The 23370-nt window shown below is 43.1% G+C and overlaps 1 protein-coding gene across 2 annotated transcripts; it reads right to left on the bottom strand.

Moving 5' to 3' along the window:
* Positions 1-235: 235 nt before the first annotated feature.
* Positions 236-16334, bottom strand: col6a2 (collagen, type VI, alpha 2). Of its 2 annotated transcripts, XM_030403415.1 has the most exons (32): positions 16133-16331; positions 13671-13762; positions 13425-13525; positions 13160-13303; positions 11479-11841; positions 11374-11394; positions 11212-11277; positions 11030-11128; positions 10889-10915; positions 10725-10751; positions 10572-10616; positions 10365-10418; positions 9730-9792; positions 9582-9644; positions 9403-9456; positions 9282-9317; positions 9137-9199; positions 8958-9020; positions 8774-8836; positions 8624-8686; positions 8405-8455; positions 8226-8324; positions 8067-8129; positions 7871-7906; positions 7731-7776; positions 7488-7640; positions 6418-6512; positions 5878-6059; positions 5602-5780; positions 5453-5491; positions 2331-2665; positions 236-1324 (listed from the first exon to the last, which is right to left on the bottom strand). In XM_030403415.1, the coding sequence occupies exons 2-32, from the start codon at positions 13744-13746 to the stop codon at positions 1058-1060; spliced, it is 3036 nt and encodes a 1011-aa protein (XP_030259275.1). In that variant the 5' UTR covers positions 13747-13762; positions 16133-16331; the 3' UTR covers positions 236-1057. The 2 variants fall into 2 exon arrangements, with proteins under 2 accessions (XP_030259275.1, XP_030259277.1); XM_030403417.1 differs by lacking the exons at positions 236-1324; positions 2331-2665 and adding an exon at positions 3183-4084 and having other exon boundaries at positions 16133-16334.
* Positions 16335-23370: the final 7036 nt, after the last annotated feature.

Raw genomic sequence — 23370 nt, 5'->3', positions numbered from 1 at the left:
ACTGAAAATCTCTTTAAAGAGGCGGGCTTATGGGCATGATTTGTGACATCACAAATCACTTGAAAGCCAATCCTGGTCCAATATTCAGCATACAGCCTGATCTGAGACATCTCCAGCAGGTGGATAATCAATGTCTTTTCTTTACTAAAATCAAAGTTGAGAGTCACAGCGATGTAACAACACACTCAAAAACAGAATGACACACTTATATATCTTGCAAACACAGAAGACAGTGTTGGGGTCACCACATCAGGTTTTATTTGGACTTCATGTTTACAGATTGGTCTCTTTCATGTTTGCCTGTCAATGTATAAAACGATGGCGTTCGTGTGTGCTCGTGCGTGTGAGACTCTAGTGTGGCTGTGTGTGGGGCATCTATGTGTGATTTTTTGTGTTCTACCTGGAGAAGATATGTCTACATGTTTTTATCCCCTGAACAAACCTCAGTAATTACAGCATAACATGATGTAAGAAAAGTCTTCAGAACCACTCGTATGGCTTTGTTCTTTATTTCTACTTTAGCACCTTTAATGTAAATACTGACTTTGTGAAGAGAAAGAGCGAGCGAGAGAGAGAAGGACAGAGAGAGAAAGAGAAAGAGAGAGAGAGAGAGAGAGAGAGAGAGAGAGAGAGAGAGAGAACTTTTTCTCTGCAAACTGAGAACCAGTACAAATAAAAACAAAATAAAGCCTACAATTTTTTTCCATACACATTCAATAATCATACACCTCACCTCTGGGATACTACTGAGTGTCTTTGGTTGGAAGTGCCGACCATAGATTTAGAATGAATAGAACAACCAAGTTACAAATCATATTGCGTTCCTATGTGTTTCTATGCGTGTGTCAGTTGGCCCTACGTGGATTGTTTTCTGCTTTTGTAAATAAATCTTCACCTACAACAACTGGATAGGTAGCCGTGTCAGTGCCTTACATCCAGTAATGATAATGATCATGGAGGCTTGTTGATGCGTCTGTGTGCGTTTACGTGTACAGTGGAGGAGCTGGCCCTTCCTGCATTTTGTGGATTCTAATTCTATGGTGTACAGAGTTCCCCACTAGCATATCCAGCGGACAAAGCGCTCAAAGAATGCGGCCTTATTCAGCATGGTGTAGTCAGCTCCTCTAAAGATGGCCGACATGTCCCCCAGCGCCACCTTCCGCAGCACCTCTTCATCCGTGTCTGTTCCTATGGCGATCACCGTGGGAACGCCTTCTGCTCGCCTCATGGCGCTAACACCCTCCTCCAGCTGCTCGCTGGATGTGATGCCGTCAGTGATGAACACAAAGGCCAGCTCAGCGTTGCGACGGGCCAAGCGGCGTCCCTGCCAGAAACACAAAATGCAATGTTAAGGGCATACACCTATTTTTAGATTAGTGGATTGATCTGTGTTGATCTATGCAATAATTAGTTTAGCATAGCATAAAGACAACAAGCAGGACAAAAAAGTGAATAAAACACCAAATTGTCACTGTTATTTTTGTTTGTGTACAGATAAAACAATGATGTTAATTAGAGATGTTATTATAGAAGCCAATTTTTAAGAACCGGGCTAGCTGTTTTACCCTGCTTACAATATTTATGCTAAACCAAGCTAATGACTTCAGTTTTGTGCGTAAAGGAATAGTTTGACATTCTGGGACACATTTTCATCCGATTTCTTGCTGAGAGGCAGATTTTAAAATTGACACCACTTATGTCTGTACAAAAGATATGAAGCTACAGCCAGCAGGCAATCAACTTAGCTAAGCATAAAGACTGCAAACAGAAGGAAACGGTTAGTCTGAATCAGATAAAAGCTTAAACATCCTCTAGCTAACTACTCAACACTTTATACATGCACGTTTATAACAGGGTGTAAAAATAACAAGTTTTGGGTTTGAGAGGTGTTATATGCTGGACAAATAGAGTGTTGCAGGAAATAAATTAGCTTTTTTGCACCTGCAGTTCCCTCATCTCAAGTCAGTGGATTTTTTAAAGGAGTTCCAGTTAAAGGCCTGAAATAAGGCCAATTGTTAACATGAGCTTTGAGATTTTTAGTTCTAGAACAAAACAAACAACAAAAAAAAGTCCATTAATACCACATGTCTAAATTGTAAAGCACATGTCTTTAAAAAGAAAGTTGCTACCAAGTGGCTAAATAAGAATACAGAAGAAGTCGGGGACATTGGTCGGGGACATTAACTGGTCCTTGCCTCATAATTCATGAGATGAGAGTGGTATCTGTCTTCTCATCTTGCTCAAGTATGCAAATTCACAAAATGCCAAACTATTCTTTAGCTGGAAAACCTGCCTACAAATCCAACACTAGTGTTTGTGTTTTTATGTACCCCTAATATCACCACATTGTTGACAGCGTGGATGATGGCGCTTCCCAGAGCAGAAGAGGAGTCCATGTAGTTCACCGACGCCAGCGAATCAGAGATCACTGTTAAATTGTGTGTAAGTGGGAACTCCACCCTCTGTTCTGTAGGGCTGCCGTACTGCAACAGAGCAAAGCGGGCATTCCTTTCGTCTGTCTGGCCGTTGGCCAGGGTGAGGCGGCGAGCTATGTTCTCGATGAACTCTTTGGCTCTGCGGTGGTTCTCCAGTCCCATCCTCTCTGAACCATCCAACATGAACACCACATCCACTGGCCGTTGAACACAGCTAGACACGGCAGGCTCTGGAACAGACACACAAATATAAAGTTTTAAATCAAACCTGGTGTTGAGTGAGCTACAGCTGGAACACAGATGCTTAGTGGTCAAAAGCCAGCAAAAAACATACTTTGAAAAGGTTTGCTTCCATACATGCTAGCTGCAATTCAGCTTTCTGATGTCATTCAAACCTTCTGAGATCAGTAGTGCCTTATCAAGAAATCACTTTTTGAATGTGTGCTCTACAATTTTATTCTTTTGAGATGACCTCAAAAAAACACAAATACATTTCATTTAAAAAAACATACTTCACATCAGAAGGTTGCAGTAACAGAGCTTACATGATACCATAACATCTGCGGCTCTGTAGTCATTTTCATCTAGTCATCCTACTTCACAAGCCAAGCCACATGCAAAAAAAAACAAAAAAAAACATGCACCAATATGGGAATAGTTCCTTCATTGTCAGTGCCAAGTCAATAAACTAAACATCCACATACACCAAACTTCTCACTCATATACAGTATACTGTGGCATGTATAAAACCAGATATTTTCCACATGTCATGGTCTTTTCACCGACATGAGTAATTCACGTAGCACAATAACGGCCGTAACCATGGAAATGTGCAAAACAGCTAAATAAATGTCATCGGAGTGATTCAGTGAGCTCGTGATTCACAGTGGAAATGAGGACTCATCAAAGAGCCACTGTACACCATACAGGAGCAACATGAATGGCTCTACAGACCAGTCAGCCTCCAACAAATGGACTGACATCTGCTTTCCATGTGAATGGAAAACGTTCCTTCACTAAGGAGGAAGAAATGATATGTATCATATTTATAACAGACATACTTATGAAACAGCTCCATGTACAATTTAATCAGAAATAATCTTTGATGAGAGGAAGCAACATGAAACCACCTTTGAATTTTGGCTCAACATATTGAGTAACTGTTCATAAGACTGATTTGAAATATTAGCACAGGACCAGCTTCATATCATGCGGTTCTTTTGCATCAGCCCAGGTGTATATTGCACTGTAGTGTTTTTCAAAAAATGCCCACAGTTTTAATAAAACCTATTTTATGTCCAGCAGTAAGCTTATTAGTTGTTGGCGTCCATAATGGCGAGGTAGCATATTAGCATATTAGCATTAGCAGAGTCCTAAAGCTTTCTCTGGGTCTCCCATAATGTCTCCATAGACATATTTGAAGGAGTCGATGAACAGCTGGGTCCACTGCTGCCTGTCCACTCCCTGGGCGAGTTTGGCTCTCTGGGCGGTGTACGCCATGGTTGCAACGCCAACCCCGTACTGCTGCTCGCTCAGGCCGTTCAGCAGGTTGGCCACACCCGCCAAAGAGGTGGGGACCAAAGAGGGGCTGCCTTCCTCGGCCAGTGGCTTCCAGGGGGAAGGGGTTTGCCCCACAGTGTCGCCCCCTCCTGAAACAAGTGGGCGGAATAACATTGTGGGCGGGGTCCCACAGACACGGCGGATCATAACAGCCAACAAAGATGACCACGATACACCGAGTTTCACTAAACTGCAGTGTTTACAGAATCATTAATTAACTGCATCATGGCAAAGGAGTTGAAATGATACAACTGTTTAAAAAAGACATATTGCTCTCTTTCAAGCCGAAACGCATCTAATCCTTGATGAAGCTCAAAGGCGTCAGTATGCTTCAAATGAACTAGTTGCTACAAAATGTTGTTCGAACGTGTCTGAAGGTGAAATTGTTCATACCTGACCTGAATGGAGACACTTAGAGGCAGGGCAAAAACGCCTGATAGAAGTGTGAGGTTTGCTGAGCCATACAAATGGGGATAATGCTGCACACTTCTTGACAGTCTCTTGTCAGAGGCATTTGTGGATTTCACGCAGGAAAACTGAGGGATGAAATTTCGTAAAGACTACCAAATGAATTGTTGAACATTTAACTCTCCCTCAAATCTGACACTGTTTGTCAATCCGACAAGCAGTTCCTTTGGAGCATATGACGCCTTCAAGGTTTAATTTGTAAAATATGGCCAGAATTCAATGGTAGCTCCAAAAGTATAGGTGGCAGCATATGAACAAAGAAATGGACAGTCGCTGCTCTTTGCTACACCCATGAATGTTTTTATCAACAATTAGCCTATTAGGAGATAGTGGCCTTAATAGCTGATTGGAGTTTGCCTGTTTGTGGGCAACAGGCACAGCCTCCTAGAGCGACTGAGGATACAATACAGAGGTGATTTACAGCTGCTCTGACCAGGACCATGACTCTGGGGAGGAAATATATGCAGCATTCGGAGACAGGAAAGGCATGAACGGCAGAGGACCAAGACAGAGAAGATAACCAACACTGTTGTGGTGTGTTTTATTTTATTTACTTTAAGTTAGAATGAAAAGTGTTTTATGGTGAGTTATAGTGGCAATAAAACAAGTTTGGTTCAGAGAGAAACCTGAATTCAGATGGTGCATAGTTGTATTTTTTGTTTGGTGTTTCCTCTCCACATTTTGTTTAGTCTTTTTTGTTAATTTATTATGCTATACATTAAGAAAACTTAAAATGTAGTTTCCCCACCCACATCGCCCAGCTGAAATACAGAGGCACTATCTTAAGGGTGACAGGTTTGACATAAGGTCAAAACTGTCATTCTGTTGACAATGTTCATCATGTTCATTTTTTGAATATTTTGAACTTAAAATCTGGCCACATCTTACAAAGTGTCCCTTTAATAATGCTGGTTACCTTGGCCTAAAAGCTGAAACAGCATAGTCTTAGAAGAGGACAACGGGAGACACATTCAATTTGGAAATCTTACCTGATTTACAAGGTAATTCTGGGCATATGACGACTGGATCTAAAGCAAAAAAAAAAAAAGACAGAACGTCAGAAAGAAAAGTCAAAAAACAGTTTCTTAAATCAAATTTTACCAATTGTACATAGTGCATGTTTCTGTGGGGAGTGTACCTGGGCAGAGCACGGTCTCAATCTTGTCGATGAACTCCTCAGCCACCAGGTCTGCAAAGCGCCTCATGCCCAGCACCCTGCCGTCCCTCTGGCAGGCGATGCTCTTCAGACTCTCATTCTCCTCGATCTGGTCGAACATGTCTCCGATACCGATGGCGCTCACGTCAACACTGGGATCACTGCTCACATGTACAAACACAAGCAATGAGACACTACTTCGTCCTTCTCCACAATTAGTAATTGTAAATCAAATTATACAGCCCCAGAGTCACGCACTTGCAGAGGTAGGTGAGCAGCGAGTCGTCATCTCTGGGGTCGAAGCGTCCGTCAGTGATGACAACTACAGTGACGTTGGCTTTGGCTCTGCGGCTGTCCCTAATCAGGTTGTCATAGGCATACTTCAGAGCAGAGGGAGTCCATGTTCCGCCAGCGATCCACTCCAATCGCTTCACTGCATCCTGAATAGTGGAAAATAATGGAGTTGTTTTTTTGAACAATTAAGCTCTGTTGCAAGGAGAAGTAACCAGTAACAGGCTTTCAATAAAATGACTTCTTAACAGGATCATTGTATTTTTTTGATGTTGTCTTTTGATGGGATTTTTTTTACTACAACTGGTCAAAGAGACATGTACACATATGTAACTGTGCTGACTCCAGTCTGCTTCAAGCATGCAATTTGTTTGATCTGACAACAGATCGAGACACCAGCCTTGATTCATTAAGAAACATCTGGACAAAAGAGGCAGAAGAACAAACAGTCTGTGTTGCACCCTAAAAATACACTTCAAAGCTGTATGCAGATGTGTCAAATGAGACCTTGAAAGCAGACAGCGAATCAATCTTGGGGTCGTCAAGTCGGATGGCCTGGAACGTTCCACTATGACTGTACTGGACAACTCCCACTCTTGTGCCTGGGAACATAAACAACTGTGTTTACGCCAAGTCGGCAGCCATCTTGGTGCAGATCGGGAAAAATGGACGGATTAGGAAATCTTTCTCACTATCTTTGACATCATGAGGAATTTTTCAACATCTACGTTTTTTAAATTTTATTTCAGAGAATAATGCATAGATGTTGATGAAAAATCTTGTATATTGAAGTGACTGGTATCTTCGAGGGGACTGTTGGGCAGAGGTGTGTGGTAATTAACACAAGTATCCAGAACAGAAATCCGAACAATAAAAAATGTCAGGTTGTTGACACACTAGAGTCAAAGGTTTTTACATAGCACTCCATGAATCACGAAATACTGTTTAAAATTTTCGCCATTTTGTTAGGAATAAAGTGTTAAACAAAACAGCCTATGAGCCTCTGCAAAAACGATGAAAAAAAAGAAGATGGATAGTGAAAATCTGGATGGACGTCGGGGCATATTTCTGAATTAAACAACATCTTTGATAAACCATTAGCATCCGTTTGCGACTCCTAGATAACATTACTGTTGGACTACATTGAGTGTGTTTCACTTACAGGCTTATGTGAATGTATCCAGGGCATGCTCTGTATTTTAGAATTAATTTACTGCTTTCCTATCGTATCGCATAACACTATCAAAAGGTTATGTTAGCTCAGAAGTGTTTGAATGCTAATGCTAGCTGTTTATTTACCTTAGCTCAAGGTCATCAAATATGTTGTTTTACCTTGAAATATGGCCTGATGTCCCTCAAGATTTTCACTATCCATTGTTGTTTCAGTTGCTGATTAATTAGTAAGCAGTGAAATTATAATAATTTGTCATATTTTCAACATCTATAGGACAACCTGAACACTGTACTATTACATTTGAGCACTCCCCCTGAGTGCAACCCCAGAAGAAAATGGCTGCCATGTGAATATGGTCTATTGGGAAGCAAGGTAACATGTGCAAGAACAAATGCATGTATACCTGTATCTGCCTGGGGGTCTTTGGCAAGGGATCCCAGTCTGTTGATGGTGTTGATGACAAAATTCTTCTCCAGGGTGAAGTTAGTCAGACCCACAGACTCTGAGCTGTCAATCACAAACACAATGTCCAGGGGTCCACAGCGCTTCTCACAGTCTGCAGACAAAAACACAAACTGTGTGAACCTGACAGCACCTAAGACCTGGGTCAAATCCTGAATGGCAACACAGCGATAACCAAACTCACCACAGCAGCCACAAGTTTCCCTGATGTAGTTCATGACATCACATTCCTTAAGGGACGAAACATTATATCATTAAATCCATCACATCCTCTGTGTGTTTCTGCTGATATTCCAGTGATAAAAAGTGTTTAGATGTTCTTACAGTCAGGCCGGGGTCTCCCTCAGGTCCAGAATCTCCCTGGATGGGAAGAGAACAGACAATATCACATCTAGCCTCCCAGCCTTTGTCAGGATTGGGCCTGCTACCAGATAGTGCCAATGTTTGCACTAGGTGAGTTACTAGGAAAACACCTGTTTGTGGGTTTTCCGTATTGATACTGCAGTTCTTTTATACTTACATCACGCCCGCCCTCTCCTCTTGACCCTCTTAGGCCAGGTTCACCCTGAGGTCCTGGCTCGCCCTGTTACAAGCAGAAATATAAGCGTTGTGTAACTGGACTGTACAGACATCTTTTGCTCCAGAGACAGCATGCATCCAACTGTGATGAGGTACTCACTGGATCTCCTGGAGTTCCTTTATCTCCAGGACCACCCTTCTGACCGCAGTCTCCTCTGCTGCCACGAGGTCCACGGTTGCCCTTCTCTCCTCTCTCACCCTGTACAACAGCAGATAAAGCTTTGTTGGTCCAGTGTGTCACACAGGCCCGCAAATGTAAAGAGATGGAGTGTACGTTACCGATTTTCCTCTTGCCCCAGGATAGTTAAAGCCAGGTCTTCCAGGGTCTCCCTGAATGGAGAATAAAGAAAAGAGTCAAGACAAAGAACTCTTTCTAGATACCTGAAAACAGTCCAGCCCACAGTCACACACACACACACACACACACACACACACACACACACACACACACACACACGCACACACACACACCACACACACACACACAGTGATACGTACCTTTGGTCCAACTGGTCCAGATTCTCCTCTTGGTCCAGCATCACCGGGGTCACCTCTGGTTCCCTTTAGTACAAGGAATTCCAATGTAAGCTACATGAGGCATCTCTGAGACACTTTTTATATGATGTCAAAATGTGACATTTAACCTACATTTTTCCCAGGCTCTCCTGATGCCCCTGGAGGTCCCCTGGGGCCTGGCAGGCCGTTGTCTCCCTGTTCAGAGGAAATAAAGTTGACTAAAAGTGCAACAAGGGGGACTGATTAAATAGTTCAATAGTGTATAGTGTTCATGCAAAAACACGAAGGATATGACTGATAATACGTCTCTTCTCACTTTCGTTCCTTTGTTTCCTGATTCTCCTGCAAGTCCTCTCAAGCCCTCTGACCCCATTTCACCCTGAAACACAAAACCAGAAATGACCCTCATAGTGGCGGAGTAATAGATCTCAATAAAACAAATAATTTGAGCTGAGGCAAAAATAAATATGTGACAATGTGTTGATTAACTCATACCTTCTCTCCTTTAGGTCCATCCGGCCCTTGACTACCTTTTAGCCCATAGTCTCCTCTTCTCCCCTACAATGCAAGAACCATTAGAAAACCAACACGAGGTAAATGCACGCGAGAATGGAGACATTTGATTATAAATTAATCTTACCAGCTCTCCTTTGCCTCCTGGAGATCCAGCGGTTCCCTAAGAAACACAACACACAGGTGAAGCCACATGACGCATGAAACGAGTGTGTGTTGAATGTTCTGTCTATGGTGATGAGTCTTACTGGGTTTCCTTTCTGCCCGGGGTTGCCAGGTGATCCAGGACTTCCTCTCTCTCCCTGTGGATGAAGCACCAGAGGTTAGCATTTTCCCTCCAATTATCCTCAAACCATTCAACATGACCTCAGACCTAATATTTGCCCCTGGAAAGTGCAGCTACCCCTGTCCATGTGTTGCAGTTTACCTTGGGTCCAGAGTCTCCAGATGGGCCAGAGGGACCAGCTCTTCCAGGGCGACCGGCATCCCCCTAGAGACAGCACACAATGCACACATACAATTGGGCAGAGTTGTATTGTTGATGGATTGTGTTGTAAGTGAAAGTGAGACCATACCTTCTCTCCATCAGTTCCAGGAGTACCGCGTTCACCGACATCTCCAGTGTGACCATCAGGACCCTACAAAGCATTAGACACAACGTAAAAAGACAATAACACAACACAATAAAGATGTACTAATAATTTTAAAGGTTTCTTATATTATTAAGTAAGGTCTCCATTTCTTTTTGATCATAAAGCGGGTTTGAATTTCAATCCACGGAGAAAATAACGCAGCGCGTATTGAGAAACTGTGCTGAAACTTCAGCGACCCGCAAAAGCTTCCCTAAGGTGGTGGTGGTGGCACAACTGTACAGTCACCGCCCTCAGCTATGACCCCAGCACAGCTATGTTTACAAAAACAAGGGCAAAGCTGATGCAGAAACATGGTGTGCCATGCCTGCTCAGGCATGTAAGACCTGACCAATCAGAGCAGACTGGGCTTTTTTCAGGAAGTAGGGGGGTCTTAAAGAGACAGGAGCTAAAACGGAGGGTTCAGATGGAGGGTGACTAAACATGTTGCAGCGATAGACAGTATGAGAAAATAATATGTTTATGGCACATTAAAGCATGTAAACATGTTTTAGTAGCCACCCCAAATATAAGTATGAACCTAAAAAAATGGGATCTTTAAATTATACTGAATGTCATACTTTGTCGCCTGGGTCTCCTTTGCAGCCGGGAGTGCCGATCCGTCCAATTTTACCCTAGGGAGAAGAAGACAAGGAAATAAAATTGCATTACAAAAGAGGCCAACCTCTGAGAGTGCTTTAAAATGAGACAGTGAATATTTGAATGTTTGATTCTATGTGGCATTTTGTCCCCAAAATCTCAAAATTCCGCCTTTTTGCAGCACCAACCTTCTGTCCATCTGTTCCATTGCGCCCTGGGATGCCACCCACTCCCTAACGACGAAAGAGTGGAGACAATTAGATGAGAAAGAGCAATGACTTTATCAAATGAATGATAATCAACAGATTTGGTGTTAAATCATAATTACAAACAAGTCTTACCTTTTTCCCCTGAGCTCCAAGCTCTCCCTGTGGGCAGACAGAAGATCGGCAGTCATTTTATGCACAATCAATATCCTCATTCCTCTACATACCCAGTCATTTCTTTTAATATTTCTCCCTTTTAGACAGTTTTAATTCCTGCATTGATGAACTTGATGCCTCACCTTCTCGCCTTTAAGACCTGGTTCTCCCTGGAGAGAGGGGAAAGGGAAAATACCAATGATTTAGAACAATGTTCACACAAACAAAATTCACATCCATCAGAGAATAGTGAATGATAGGTAGGTGGATGATCAGTGTCTTACTTTGATACCGGGCTGACCGATGGGACCCTCAATACCAGGGTCTCCTGGACGACCTCTTTCTCCTTTGAGACCTGGATCGCCGTTGTCTCCTTTAGCTCCCTGTAGTCAGTGAGAATAACAGTGACCAATATGACATACTGTGTGTGTATGTGTTTGTGTGTATGTGTGTGTTTGAAGCTCACTTTTTGTCCTCTGTGGCCTTTAGGACCGGGAGGCCCTGGTGTCTCCAGACAGGACACACTGTAACACTGTGTGACACAGGAAATGAGGAACAGTCAGTGACGACAGTCTGAAACATAAAGCTTTATGATGTCTCTGAGGATCGGTCCTGTGGTCAGTCTTACCTCTGTATACGCCAAATGTTTCTGTGAAGACAAAAGAGACAAGGTGTGAGCAGGAGAGGCACTCATCATGTTTCATGTGACTCTGTGTGTGTGTCTGTGTGTTACCATTGTCGAGATGATGCGTTTAATGGTCTCATCGTGTATGATGGCTCTGCCCTGGCTCAGGTCCACAGCCATGAAGTCCCTCCTGTAGACCGTCGCTGGGGAGTTTGCGATCTCCCTCAACCCTGTCTCTTCGACGTTTTTCGATGCGGCCACCACAAACATCCGGATGCCCTCGTCGCGAGCCCTCTCTGCTGCCACCTTGATGCCCCCGCACGGGTTTCCAGTCACGTGGCCGTCAGTGATGACGACAGCAAATCGGAGAGCCTTGGGGTTTGAGGCTGTGCGCAGCATTTCATGAGTCATGTTGGTGAGGGCGCAGTCGATGTAGGTGCCCTTACCCAGGTAACGGATTCCATTGACACGCTGGAAACAGAGGAAACGGTTTGTTTTTCGTTTAATATACTTTAGTTTTTGTTGAACAAACAAGATATGATTCAATATGTAAAAATTGGCTACTTGTTGAATTCATACTGCCATAACACCAGCAAATGCTAACTGCTGCTGATTGCATTTTGTTAGCAGTACAGGTAGCTGGACAACCAGGAGGGTTGATGGCATTTACACTGCTTGCACAGGAACTTTGGACCTAGGTTTTCAGGCACAGGACTAGCTGGTTAGCATCTTAACTCAGTAGATTTCTCTGCAACACTCAACATAGACAGCTAAGACATAAGGTTACAACCGTTCTGTCTTCACATTCTGTTGATAATTATGGTAAATCTGAATGTGTTTTGAAATGTCGTATTTTTTCAAAATTCTCACGTACTGCACCCTTAGTAAATAAAAGTAAATGATAAATAGTTAATATTAACACTGACATAAGCAACACATTTAGCCCTGGGCTAAGTGTGCAAACACTACAACAACTTGTAGTTTATTTCTCCTGATTATATGTTCATCTTTTGTTTAGATGATGCTTTTTAGGAATTTTGTACTAACTTGACAAAGAAAAAAAGACACAAAAAGTAGGTGTAAACATGCAACTAGGGTCCTGGTCAGAATCAAATCAACTTGCAACTGCATAGACACGACTGTACGCCCATCTTGCATGAACCAGCAATTTTTGCAGTAGTGCACAGTGTTGTGAAAGACACCTGACCTTTGTCCCAGGGCCTCAAATCAGATTTTCTAGTCTGGTTGTTGTATTAAAGGTCCAGTGTGTTGGACTTAATGGCATCTAGTGGTAAAGTTGCGTATTTGCAACCTACAAAATAACCTTCGCCTCACCCTCCCTTAGGACGGCTGCTAAAAATGTCAAACATGCAAAAGTCCCTCTCTGTAGCCACTGTCTGCTTTGTCTATTCTAGGCTACGGTAGAAACATGGCGTTGCAACATGGCAGACTCTGAGGATGAGGAGCCTCTCCTCCTGTTGATATAAAATGTATTCTACGGTAACCGAAACCCAACCCTTTTTAGTTTCAGGTGATTATATGTAAATGAAAATGTAATTATGATTATTACATTTATTTTCTGCCAATAGATCCTCCTGAATCCTACACACTGGAGCTTTAGGAAGTGTGGTAAACTAAAACAATTTTCTACTCTCCATAGATTAAATCATCAAATACTTGTGATTCATTAATCTGTTATTATAAACTTGTATTGAACAGATACAAAAATGCAAGCTGAGCAAACTGTTTTTTCTTTATGTATATGTGCATGTGTATTTATGGGACTCACAGCAATGAAATCAGCCCTGGGTGCGATGGGACTGAACACCCTCTGCTCCTGGGAGAAGTGCAGTCCACCGATGTTCCAGTTGATCCGCACAGCACCTCTGATTTCTTCATCTCGTAATTCGTTGACAAATTGCGTCGTGAATTTCTACAACAACAAGACACAACACATCATACGAGTCGACTGTCATTTCGAAACAATGACACTATAAAATGGAGCCATTTTGTGTCGAGGTTTTTAACGATAAAATTGCAGATAAACAAGGAACCTTGATGCTCTCCACAAGTGATCCAGGCGGAGGCTCCTGCAGGGCGATGGTCTCGGATGTGTCGATGGTGAAGTACAAGTCTATGGGACACTCATTCTTCTCTGGAGGGGACACGCAAAAAGACACATTAAAACATCCAAAGACAGTTTAAATGCATGTAAATCAGCAGTGTGAAATGTTCCCTGTCATTTCACTACAACTTGTTGACATAATAGCATGTTGGAGTTTCAGTCTCACGGCACTTACTCGAGCACTCTGTCGTCTGGCTGTGAGTCAGGGCTCCAAAAAGAAGACAGATCACGAAGACCTCCAACCCCAGCATCTTCCTCTTCTCCTGTCTGACACATCCAAGATCAAGACACACACAACTGAGCCAAAAATCTCCTTGTTTATTTTCTAAAATGCTGAGAATGCTGAGAATGCATAAGATATGAAATACAGGAAAAATGCAGAACCTGGAAAGACAATTTAAGGTCTAAATCAAGAAACTATGCGCTTATTTTAAAATCAGCAGCACTGTAATAGCCGTTTACTTTGACGTGGTCTAATAATATGGAGTTGTCTTATTATTCCACATGCTGTGTGATTGTCGCCAAGTAGCGTTAGTTGATGGCCAAAGAAGTAACGACTCCATCTAGATTCTGCACCTGGCATCAATGCTCCGGGAACAAAATGGCCGCCACAGAGTTATGTAATAGGTTTGGAAGCCATGACATTAGCTGAACATGGCTCGTGTTTCTTGTTTTTAACGCAGGTAATGGAAAGGTAGGAGAAGGTTGGAGAAGTGACTGATCTCAACATTAGCTGACATTTGCCTTTTTATACATTAGTCGTGTAGTAACCTAAGGACAGCCAAATTACAGCAATGTGAGTTCAGTCGGATCCACTCGGTCTGTACAGCCCAGAGCTTTCAAGAGACTTAGTTTGATCAACTAAAACCTGTTTGGTCCAAAGCTCAGAAGTTGAATTGATTATCTAAACTGCATCATCCTTTTAAGTCAAGTAAAGAATTCTATAAACATACATTTGGTGTTGACAGGAAAGGAAGAGAGTCTGGCAGCAGAAAGCAGGCTGCTGATTGAACAGAGCAGGGATCACATTTTGCTCGGAAACCACAAGATCTGAAAAGGCCACAATTTGCTGCCCTCCAGAGGCTTTTCCTTACCTCACAGTGACCCTGTACTCACTGACTGCCATGGCTGGACTAAACCATTAGGGGGTGTTGGGCTCCAGCATGTGAACCCTCGTTTGTCATTTACAAAAACAAATGTATACAGCAATATGCAGCATGTACATATGGATAAGCCAGGTAACCATGTAGGAAATGCATATGCCCTCATCATCTCATGTTTGCAGGAGTCGCATACAAAGACAGTGTGACACACACATGATATGAGGCCTTCAGGGCCCCTGAGTGCTCAATTACTATTCCAGTTTTGTTGCCTGGGAGGGCACCTGGAAGATGACTGCCTTCATACCCAGTAAACTCTTTTTGACGCTGGTAGCAGCATGCCAACAAGGTCCACAGCTGCTCTCTCTGTGTCTATCCATCAGTCTACAACAACTTCAAAGATCTCAATCCAACAAGTGTCCACCACTGGACCTGCCAGCACCTGTGCACTCCGTCATGCTAGGAGCCCAGTTGATGTGTTGGTTGGCCAATTTGTCACAGATACATCTGTATCTGTGAAAATGTTGTCCAATATGTGCGGATATTGATTATTTGCAATAATGGAATATAAAACAGAAAAGATGCTTAGAGTAGGTTATTATTATTACATTCCCAGTGAAGTTTACTGGTTTCAGTGCAGCCATCAAAGTTTCAAATATCCTGCCTCCAACAGGTATGTGTCTCTCTCACATTTGAGGGGTCATATAAAAAGGAATGTGTTTATGTATATGTTGTGTATGTTTTAGAATATCAGCTGATATATCCTTAGCAGAATGTTTGTACACCCTAATATCGACATCAGCCTCCAAAGTCAAGCATCGGTCCAGCTCTCCAGGAAATAATTAATATTATTAACATAATTCCAAAAGCAAATTATTTTCATTACAATTGAATGTCATCCTGCCAGGAGAGACATTTTACCTTAATGTTCGACATTTTTTTCCCACCAGATAGTGCGCAAAACAAATGACATCTAATTCAATGTGGAGTCATCTCACTCCTTCACTACCAGGTTCTTTATCCAGCTGCACTGAGGGAAAATGATATTTTCAAAGTCGTCATTTCCAAGCCTTCTTACAAATGTTTAAGTGCACACCAACCAACAGATTGAGGGCCACGCGCTCTGCTGTGGCTCCCTCTAGCGCACACACAGCTGTGAGCTGCGGACAAGTCGCTCCTGCAGATGTTCCCACTGCTCTGCCTCTGTCCACGCCAAGGGAATGAGTGGGAGTCCTCATAGTTTCCCATCAATGCAAAGGTGAAAAACATGATAGAAAAAAAAAATATCTATAGAGATAACAGCGCAACCGATTTTCTTGAGCAACAGTTTGTGGGTGTTGCTGATTAAAAGTGTGTCCGCGCAGGAGATTGGAATTGCCAAGAGAAGGCGCTCATTTCTGCTGATAAGAAGGAGTTTTAAGGGATGCAGGAAGACGAAGAGAGAGAGAGAGAGAACCAGAGACACACAAGAGGAATGAGGGAGAAAGAGAGAGGAAAGAGACACTGGCACAATGCTGTGCGTAAAAGTGCTGCTTACCCGAACTCTTCCAACAACTTGAAAACTTGGTGAGCAGCTGATCCTCTGTTGATTATCTCCTCATCTCAGACGGAGGGGAAGCCGAGAAAGAAAAGGGGGATATGGGAAGAGAAAAATGGCAAGTAAAGCCCTGGATGCGCGTTTACTTCCCGCAGAAGAGCCGTCCGTTCGCTCTCCAGTCCCGGTCCAGCCCCAGCGACAAGCTCTGATCCCTCCTCCTGTGCGCGCACGGCGCACCCCAGCAGTGGTTCCTGCTGCCCACTTGGAGGCGCCATGGCTCTGCAGGAACTCACGCATGCACGCGCGCGTGTACGCGTGGCCTATTGTACCAGTCTTACTGCCCTGCACCAGCAGAAGAAGATGTCAAAGCGTAGCTGGAGCGTTGAACACCCCCCCACCCATCGAATATGCCTTAAACCCCCAAGATAGACTGTAATGCGCGTTTAGTATCAGGAGATATGACAATTTTATATCTGTGGCCCTCAGCAGAACACATGGCGCAACCCTGGGGACACACTGAGCTTTCATGTCCCTCAGATAGAGCATTTAGGCGGCTTTTACAGTTGATCTCATCCACATAGTGAGTCAGAACGAAATAGAAGAGGATAAAGAGCAGGCTTGAGCCCCCCATACTCCTAAACACACACTCTTGTTTGTGTGTGGTGGTCTGGTTGCAATTAGTAGGCCGAGTGAGAGAAGTTTACATTCGGTATAAACAGTGACAGAGCGTCCATGAGTCTGCTCACCAGGTTTATAACCATAGGTGATGCAGCTGCCCTGTCTGCCTATTTGCATGTGTTTGTGAACAGGGTGGGAGGTCTCCATGTTTAGGGGATTAACAATGTGCGCACACATCTGCACAGACACATTTTCAAAGCCAATGTAAAACATATTCAGTTGTTATTTTGCTGTTGCTGAGACACTGTGACATGCACAACAACACGCAACACATGTCACAGTGTCTTAATTTGCTTGATTCCTCTGGTGTGGCCTGCGGAGCTGCCAATGCATTAAGCAGCAACACTGCCACTAATGTGTTATCCAGGCTGGAACATATGAGGCGATGTCAGGAACAGGCTTTTGCATCCGTTACATGATAGGCCATCAGCTGAGAGAGGGGGATGAGGGGTCAGGTTGAATATGGAGTATGTAACATGACATCAAGGTAGAAGTTTCCCCACTGACGTAGGGAGCGTGGATCTGATCTCATATATATTCGTACGTATACAACTCTATTTTTACAAACCATTCTGAAGTTTGAGTGCCTCGTGCTTTTTAGATTCAATTGAATTAACTCTGAACTGGGCTGTGATTAGTCTGGAGGTGGCTGGAGGTGAAGGCAGCTGTCAGCATTTTGCCATGGTGACCAAGTGCTGATGAGAAAGAAGAATAAGAAGAAGAGGAGGAGGAGGAAGAGGAGGAGGAGGAGGAGGGCAGCTGCTGACCAGAGTTATAACTCACTGAAGCTCTTCTCTCTGTCTTGGCCAGGGAAGAGTTTTTCCCTTAAAAAGAGAGGAGTGGAGCGATCTCTCTCTCTCTCTCTCCCTCCTTCTCTCTCTCTTCTCTCTCGTTGTGTGTGTGTGTGTGTGTGTGTGGGTGGGTGTACATGTGATGGAGAGATGTGGAGCTGGAGGGAGGTGGGGGTGAGGGCGAGGGTGGGGGGGTTCTGTTCCCTCTTAAAAGTGTGACTCATAGAATAGGAATGACCTCCCTCCCGAATCCGAGTAAACCACTCTCTTTCTTTCTTTCTCTCTCTCTCTCCCTCTCTCTCTCTCTGTCTCACACACACTCTCTCACTCTTTTTTTTTTTTTATTTCTTTCACATGGACTAAAAGAGCATTTCTGTCTGGGGGGATTTCTGCATAATCAGTTCCAGAATCACAAACAGTTCAAGTCTCCCAGCATCGCTGTGACTCTTCTCTCGCTGGGCCGCAGAAAACACAAGAAAGGACTCTGAGGGGAGGCCACAATAGAAACATGAAAGCAACTCAAGCATGGGCACACAAACGCCAACACACAAACATGCACAGTCAAAGAGCAGATGCATGCTCATGCTATCTGCAGCGAAATGTCCGCTCTGAAGCTGGTCTAATCTCTCGGACAGTGTGTTTGTGTACATGTACGTATGGGAGTGACAGTGTCCCTCCAGATGTTTTCCAGCGCAGCTCCTGAATCCGAAATGCTATATTTAAGAACAAATGAACAGGATATTACATTAAACCTACGAAAAGCTGACATTCACTCCTCTTTTCCTTTGCTTCTTTTTGGAATCTCTTCCCCTCCTTCTCTCCAGATGTGCTCTCTGTTCAGACAAGGCAGCTGGGAGTCGTTACCTCGCTGCATCATGAACACGCACACGAGGTTGCGCGCACATCACCCACGCGCATGGTCCATGGACCAAGTCCATGTGCGAAACTTATGTCATTACCAGTGAATTTCAGTGGAAAAAGGTTGTGCTGAGGTCTGTGCGATGGTAGAGAGAGGCCTGATCACTCTGGCTTCAGAGAGAAAAAAACACATGAGGCGGAGGAAGGAAATTGAGTTTCAGGAGAACTACAGAGGAGCCAAGACAAATTTCTGAGGAACGGTCCCCGCCACACACAAATCACACACATATACATGCACACATGCTGTAAATCATACACTAAATGTGTGCATCACTATGCATGTGGGCACACCCATGCATATGCACACAAATAAGTGCACAAACACATGGAGGCAAGAGCTCTGTGGAATGATGTGATATGTGCAGTTGTGGCTCCAAATCATCAAAAATGACTTGGGATGTAACAGTCCAGAGAGATACAGCGCATGCACACACACACACACACACACACACACACACACTCGCACGCGCCCGTGTGCAAAGCGGAGATCAAAACAGTGGCTCAAATCAGGACCAAAGGGAAAAAAAGTCAGCAAAACAACTCAAACGGAGACAGTTCCACTGAAATTCTGCTGAAGTCTGACAGTGAATACTTATTGGATAACACATGTTGCTGTTTGAGCCACAGACAGGAAGACAATTAAACATTTGTGTGACTACAAACTGTGTATTCTGCACTTCCAGTGGTGAAGATAGGGTAACAACAGAAGTAATAGCGGTTGAGTAGTGATACACTTCTGACCTCTGATAGAGGAATTCATCTTTCTCTTCGTACGTTTTCAAAAGGGAGGTCAGAGGTCAGGCTCTGTGTTGCTGGAGGTCACCTTCGCAGGCAGTTACATGCTGACACAGAGGGTTCAAGTATAGACTTGTGTTAAGGTCGCTTAAGGTCACTCTGTCAATCTGTGGCACCATAATGACACAGAATTAGTGTTTAGCTAAAGTGAAATAGAATATGATGTACTGTCATGATTCTGTGCAATTGTGCATGTATGTATGATACTCTAAACAATAATACTTACATATCATACATATTGTTGGTTAATATATATTACATGTATTTTTATATATTATACGTATTCATTATTATTGTTATCGTTGTATATTATAGATCTACCACACTATGGTCATACTTTATTATGTCTCTGATTCTTTCATACTTCATTATTTTATACTACTAAATTTCACATGATAATTATATCTATATACTTATATCTCATAATATTCATGTGCATATAACGTAATCTTGTCCGTGATCAGTGTCTTTGTGCCAGTCAAACGAGCAGAGCGTGACATTGTTAACTTCATGGTCTTACTTGTGGAAATGTCATGAGACCAGTATGATTCATCCTTTTGGGAACATAGAGAGGCAAAATCCCTCCCCGTTCCAGTGGACCACCATGGCACCAGTGGCGGACTCAGGATGTTTGAGGGGCAGGGGGGGGGAATCAAAAGGGCACCAGCTGAATGTGGTGGGGCACCAGTGCGCAAAAGTTGTAATATATTTACAGTGAGTACATTTGTTTATGCCTCAAAATGTGCCCATGATGTTTTAAAGAGCAGACTTTTTGGGGAGGGTAGATAACATGTGATGAAGTGCCTTCTAGAGTGCCCTTCCTCCGGTGGACAAATAATTATAAAGTGCCCACTCTTTACTGTAAGAACAAGACAGCTTTCTGCGAGCTGCTACCAAATCCCTTAAAGCTGGTGACCTTTTTATTTTTCCCTTTTTTATTTTGGGTCAATATAGTTTAATGGTCTATACATGGGAGGTGAACATTGTACATGGCCAGAGATGTTGTGCCTTGGAGGGCCTAAATCAGGATGATAATACTCCTGTAAAACTCATGAGGACATTTCCATTTGTATTTTGTTTTAAATAACTCGAACACAGTGTATTGCACATGTGAGACACAGAATATTCCTAATGGGAGGAAAATTCTAAGCGTGTTGGTCCCGTTGTTCAGGGCCCCATGGAGTTTGCTGGAAGGCCCCAAGCAGCAGAGAGGGGTAGTCTGAGATGTGGAGCGAGTGGCGCTGAGTTTAGGTGATGTCATCTAGCCGCCTCCTGCTCACCAGCACGCGCACACAGTTGCTACATCAGTAGATCATGAACGCGCACAAGATCGCGCAGACAACAACTAGTGTGGTCAAACTTATGTCAGTACTTACGAATTTCTGTGGAAATAGGTTGTGCTGTGGTCTGTATGATGGTAGTGAGACGGCTGATTGCTCTGGCCTCAAAAGAACTACAGAGGAGCCAAGACAAATTTCTAAGGAACAGCCCCCCCCCCGACACACAAACACCCACGACACACAAACACACAGCCATATTCACACAAATCGCACACAAATACAGGCACATGGGCTCTGTGCAATGATCTGATATGTGCAGTCATGGCTTCACACCATTAAGAATGACCTTGATACACGAAGATATGTATCAAACAGTCCAGACACATACAGCGCAAATACGTGCACATACAAACACGCAAGAGGGCACACAGTGGCTTGAAATCAGAGCCAGAGGGGAAAAAAAGCAAGAAAATAACTCAAACTGAGACAGTTCCGCTGAAATTCTACTGCAGTCAGACTGTGAAGATGTATTATAAAACACTTCTTGAGCCACAGACAGCAAGAGAATTTAACATTTATGAGACCATGTTCTGTATATTTCCTGTACATCCAGGGGGGAAGGGCAGGTAACAACAAAACATGCTGTCCTTAGGCCCTGGAAGGATGCCTAAAGAGATGAGGTGGACACTTGCTGGTTTCTCTCGTCTTACATACCCAGCTTTAGTGGTCTAACTCCAACTCCCTAACCCCTAAACCTGACCCCATAGTGTTTAGTGGTGATGTTTGATGACAGTACGGTGCTGATGACTTGAACTGTGACCAAACTGAGTACTGTGGAATGATGCCAGCCATGAGAATGTTGATTATGTTAGGATACAGTCGTATTGAGATTTCATTTGCAGGAATGCATATTCAATTGTACATTTGAAATATTAATTTATCAAATTTTTTTATGCTTATTGGTGTGACTTACCATATGCATGATTTTTATGAGTATGACATCTTGACAAATGATTTCCTGAATTAATTTTGACTTATTTTATTCTACTTATTTTCTAACATGGCACTTATAAACTATGCTATCTAAAATCCAATATTAATGATATCCTTGGGTAATTGCCCACCTGTCTTTTTTTCTCCACCTTCAAAATAAAATCGTTTTTCTTTAATCAGACTACTTCTAAAACAGGAGGTGGAATAACAATTGGCAAACCCCTTTTTATGGATTGTTATATGTCTGACTCTTGTTTGTTTATCCTTAGCGTTTACTTGACAGATTTGGCTTAAGCACTTAGCAGCATGATTTATTACTTTGTTTTCAGAGCCTGTTTTGCATGATTTTTCTTATTCTCTTCCTTAATCTATGCAGAACACTTGATTTGAAGGATTGTGATTTTAATTGTCTTGTTTTTTTTATTTTAGGGTGTTGCTAGTTGTTGATTCTTCCCTCCTCTATTTGGATGAGCCTCAACAAAATCAATTTGGTGCTGAAATGCACCAGGAAATGCCCGATGTGTTGCTTATTGCCTCCATGTCTATTTTTCTTTTAATCTTTTTACTTTACATGAGCCAGATACTCAGCAGTGACCTGGCCCTGACCCTGAAATTTTAACCAGCTTTCGCCTCAGTGCCTAACCTTAAACTGCTTCCCACCTGGGTGCTAAACCCTAACCATCATTAGCCCTGAGTTACCAACATAACCCCCACTTTACAGTAACCTCAATCACAACCATCACTGGAGCTGGGCCCTAACCATAACACCTTAGGACTCAGGCCCTAACCTTAAACACTATTAGCATTACCACTTCACTTTAATCTCTCTACTTTATATTTGTTATGGCCATTTTATTTTCCTTCTTTTGATTACAATCTCCCCCCCTTTTTTTTTCTTTGTTTGACGTGACCGTTTATGATTTCAGGTCTTTAATAAGATAACAGAAAGAGAGACCTGAGTCAGCGCCGTATTGGACTTCAAAGAGCCCACATACACCCTCATCCCCATCACCTAACCCTCTGCTAAGCTTTGAGCTAAATGATAGCATCAGCATGCTAACATGCTCACAATAACGAAGTTAAAAGACTGATGTTCAGTAGATACAGTGCTGTTCATGCTGTTGGCCATCTTAGTTCAGTGTGTGAGCATGCCAACGGTCGCTAGTTACCACTGAATACAAAGTACAGTCATAAAGCAAAGTATTGGAAAAATGTAAATTTTAACTTGATTATGGTGCTAGATCAGAAGTCAGGGGAGGATTAGAGGGTTGTGATCCCTAGCCCCATGCCACTAAAAGGCTCCTAAATCAGAGGGCAATTTGAGAGGGGATTTCATCCCCCTTGTGAGAAAAATGACTAGTCTCCATCTCCCTCTATCAGAGAGAGCGCAGGGGGCAGAGGGACTGTTTAGTTGATAATGTTTGTCTAGTCAGTCTGACTCATTGGTCATTTATCTGACCGAGGTTTACAAGTAAGAATCTATTGCCCTGCCCTGACCCCGGCTCTGAGTATCAAGAATGATACATCCATGGCATTGTGAGTGGTGCTGAAGCAACAGATGAATTTGTAATTGCTCAGCCCTGCCCTTCTGTCTGTTTTGTCTTGGATCTATAATATTCTCTATCAGACTCAATGATATGACGCCCTGTACAGTCTGCGCCATTGCTCCGTGTTAGGAATCTACAAATTACACGCTGGCTGAGGGTTAAGAGGTCACGCGGTAAGAGTCATGGGCAATCATCCAGAGTTGAAATTTCACAGAGAATGAATCTATGTCAAAAGA

Source organism: Sparus aurata, chromosome 21 (genome assembly GCF_900880675.1).
Source record: "Sparus aurata chromosome 21, fSpaAur1.1, whole genome shotgun sequence".
NCBI classification, from domain to species: Eukaryota; Metazoa; Chordata; class Actinopteri; order Spariformes; family Sparidae; genus Sparus; species Sparus aurata.
The sequence above is the reverse complement of the archived record's forward strand: the minus strand, read 5'-3'. Positions and strand labels throughout refer to the sequence as shown.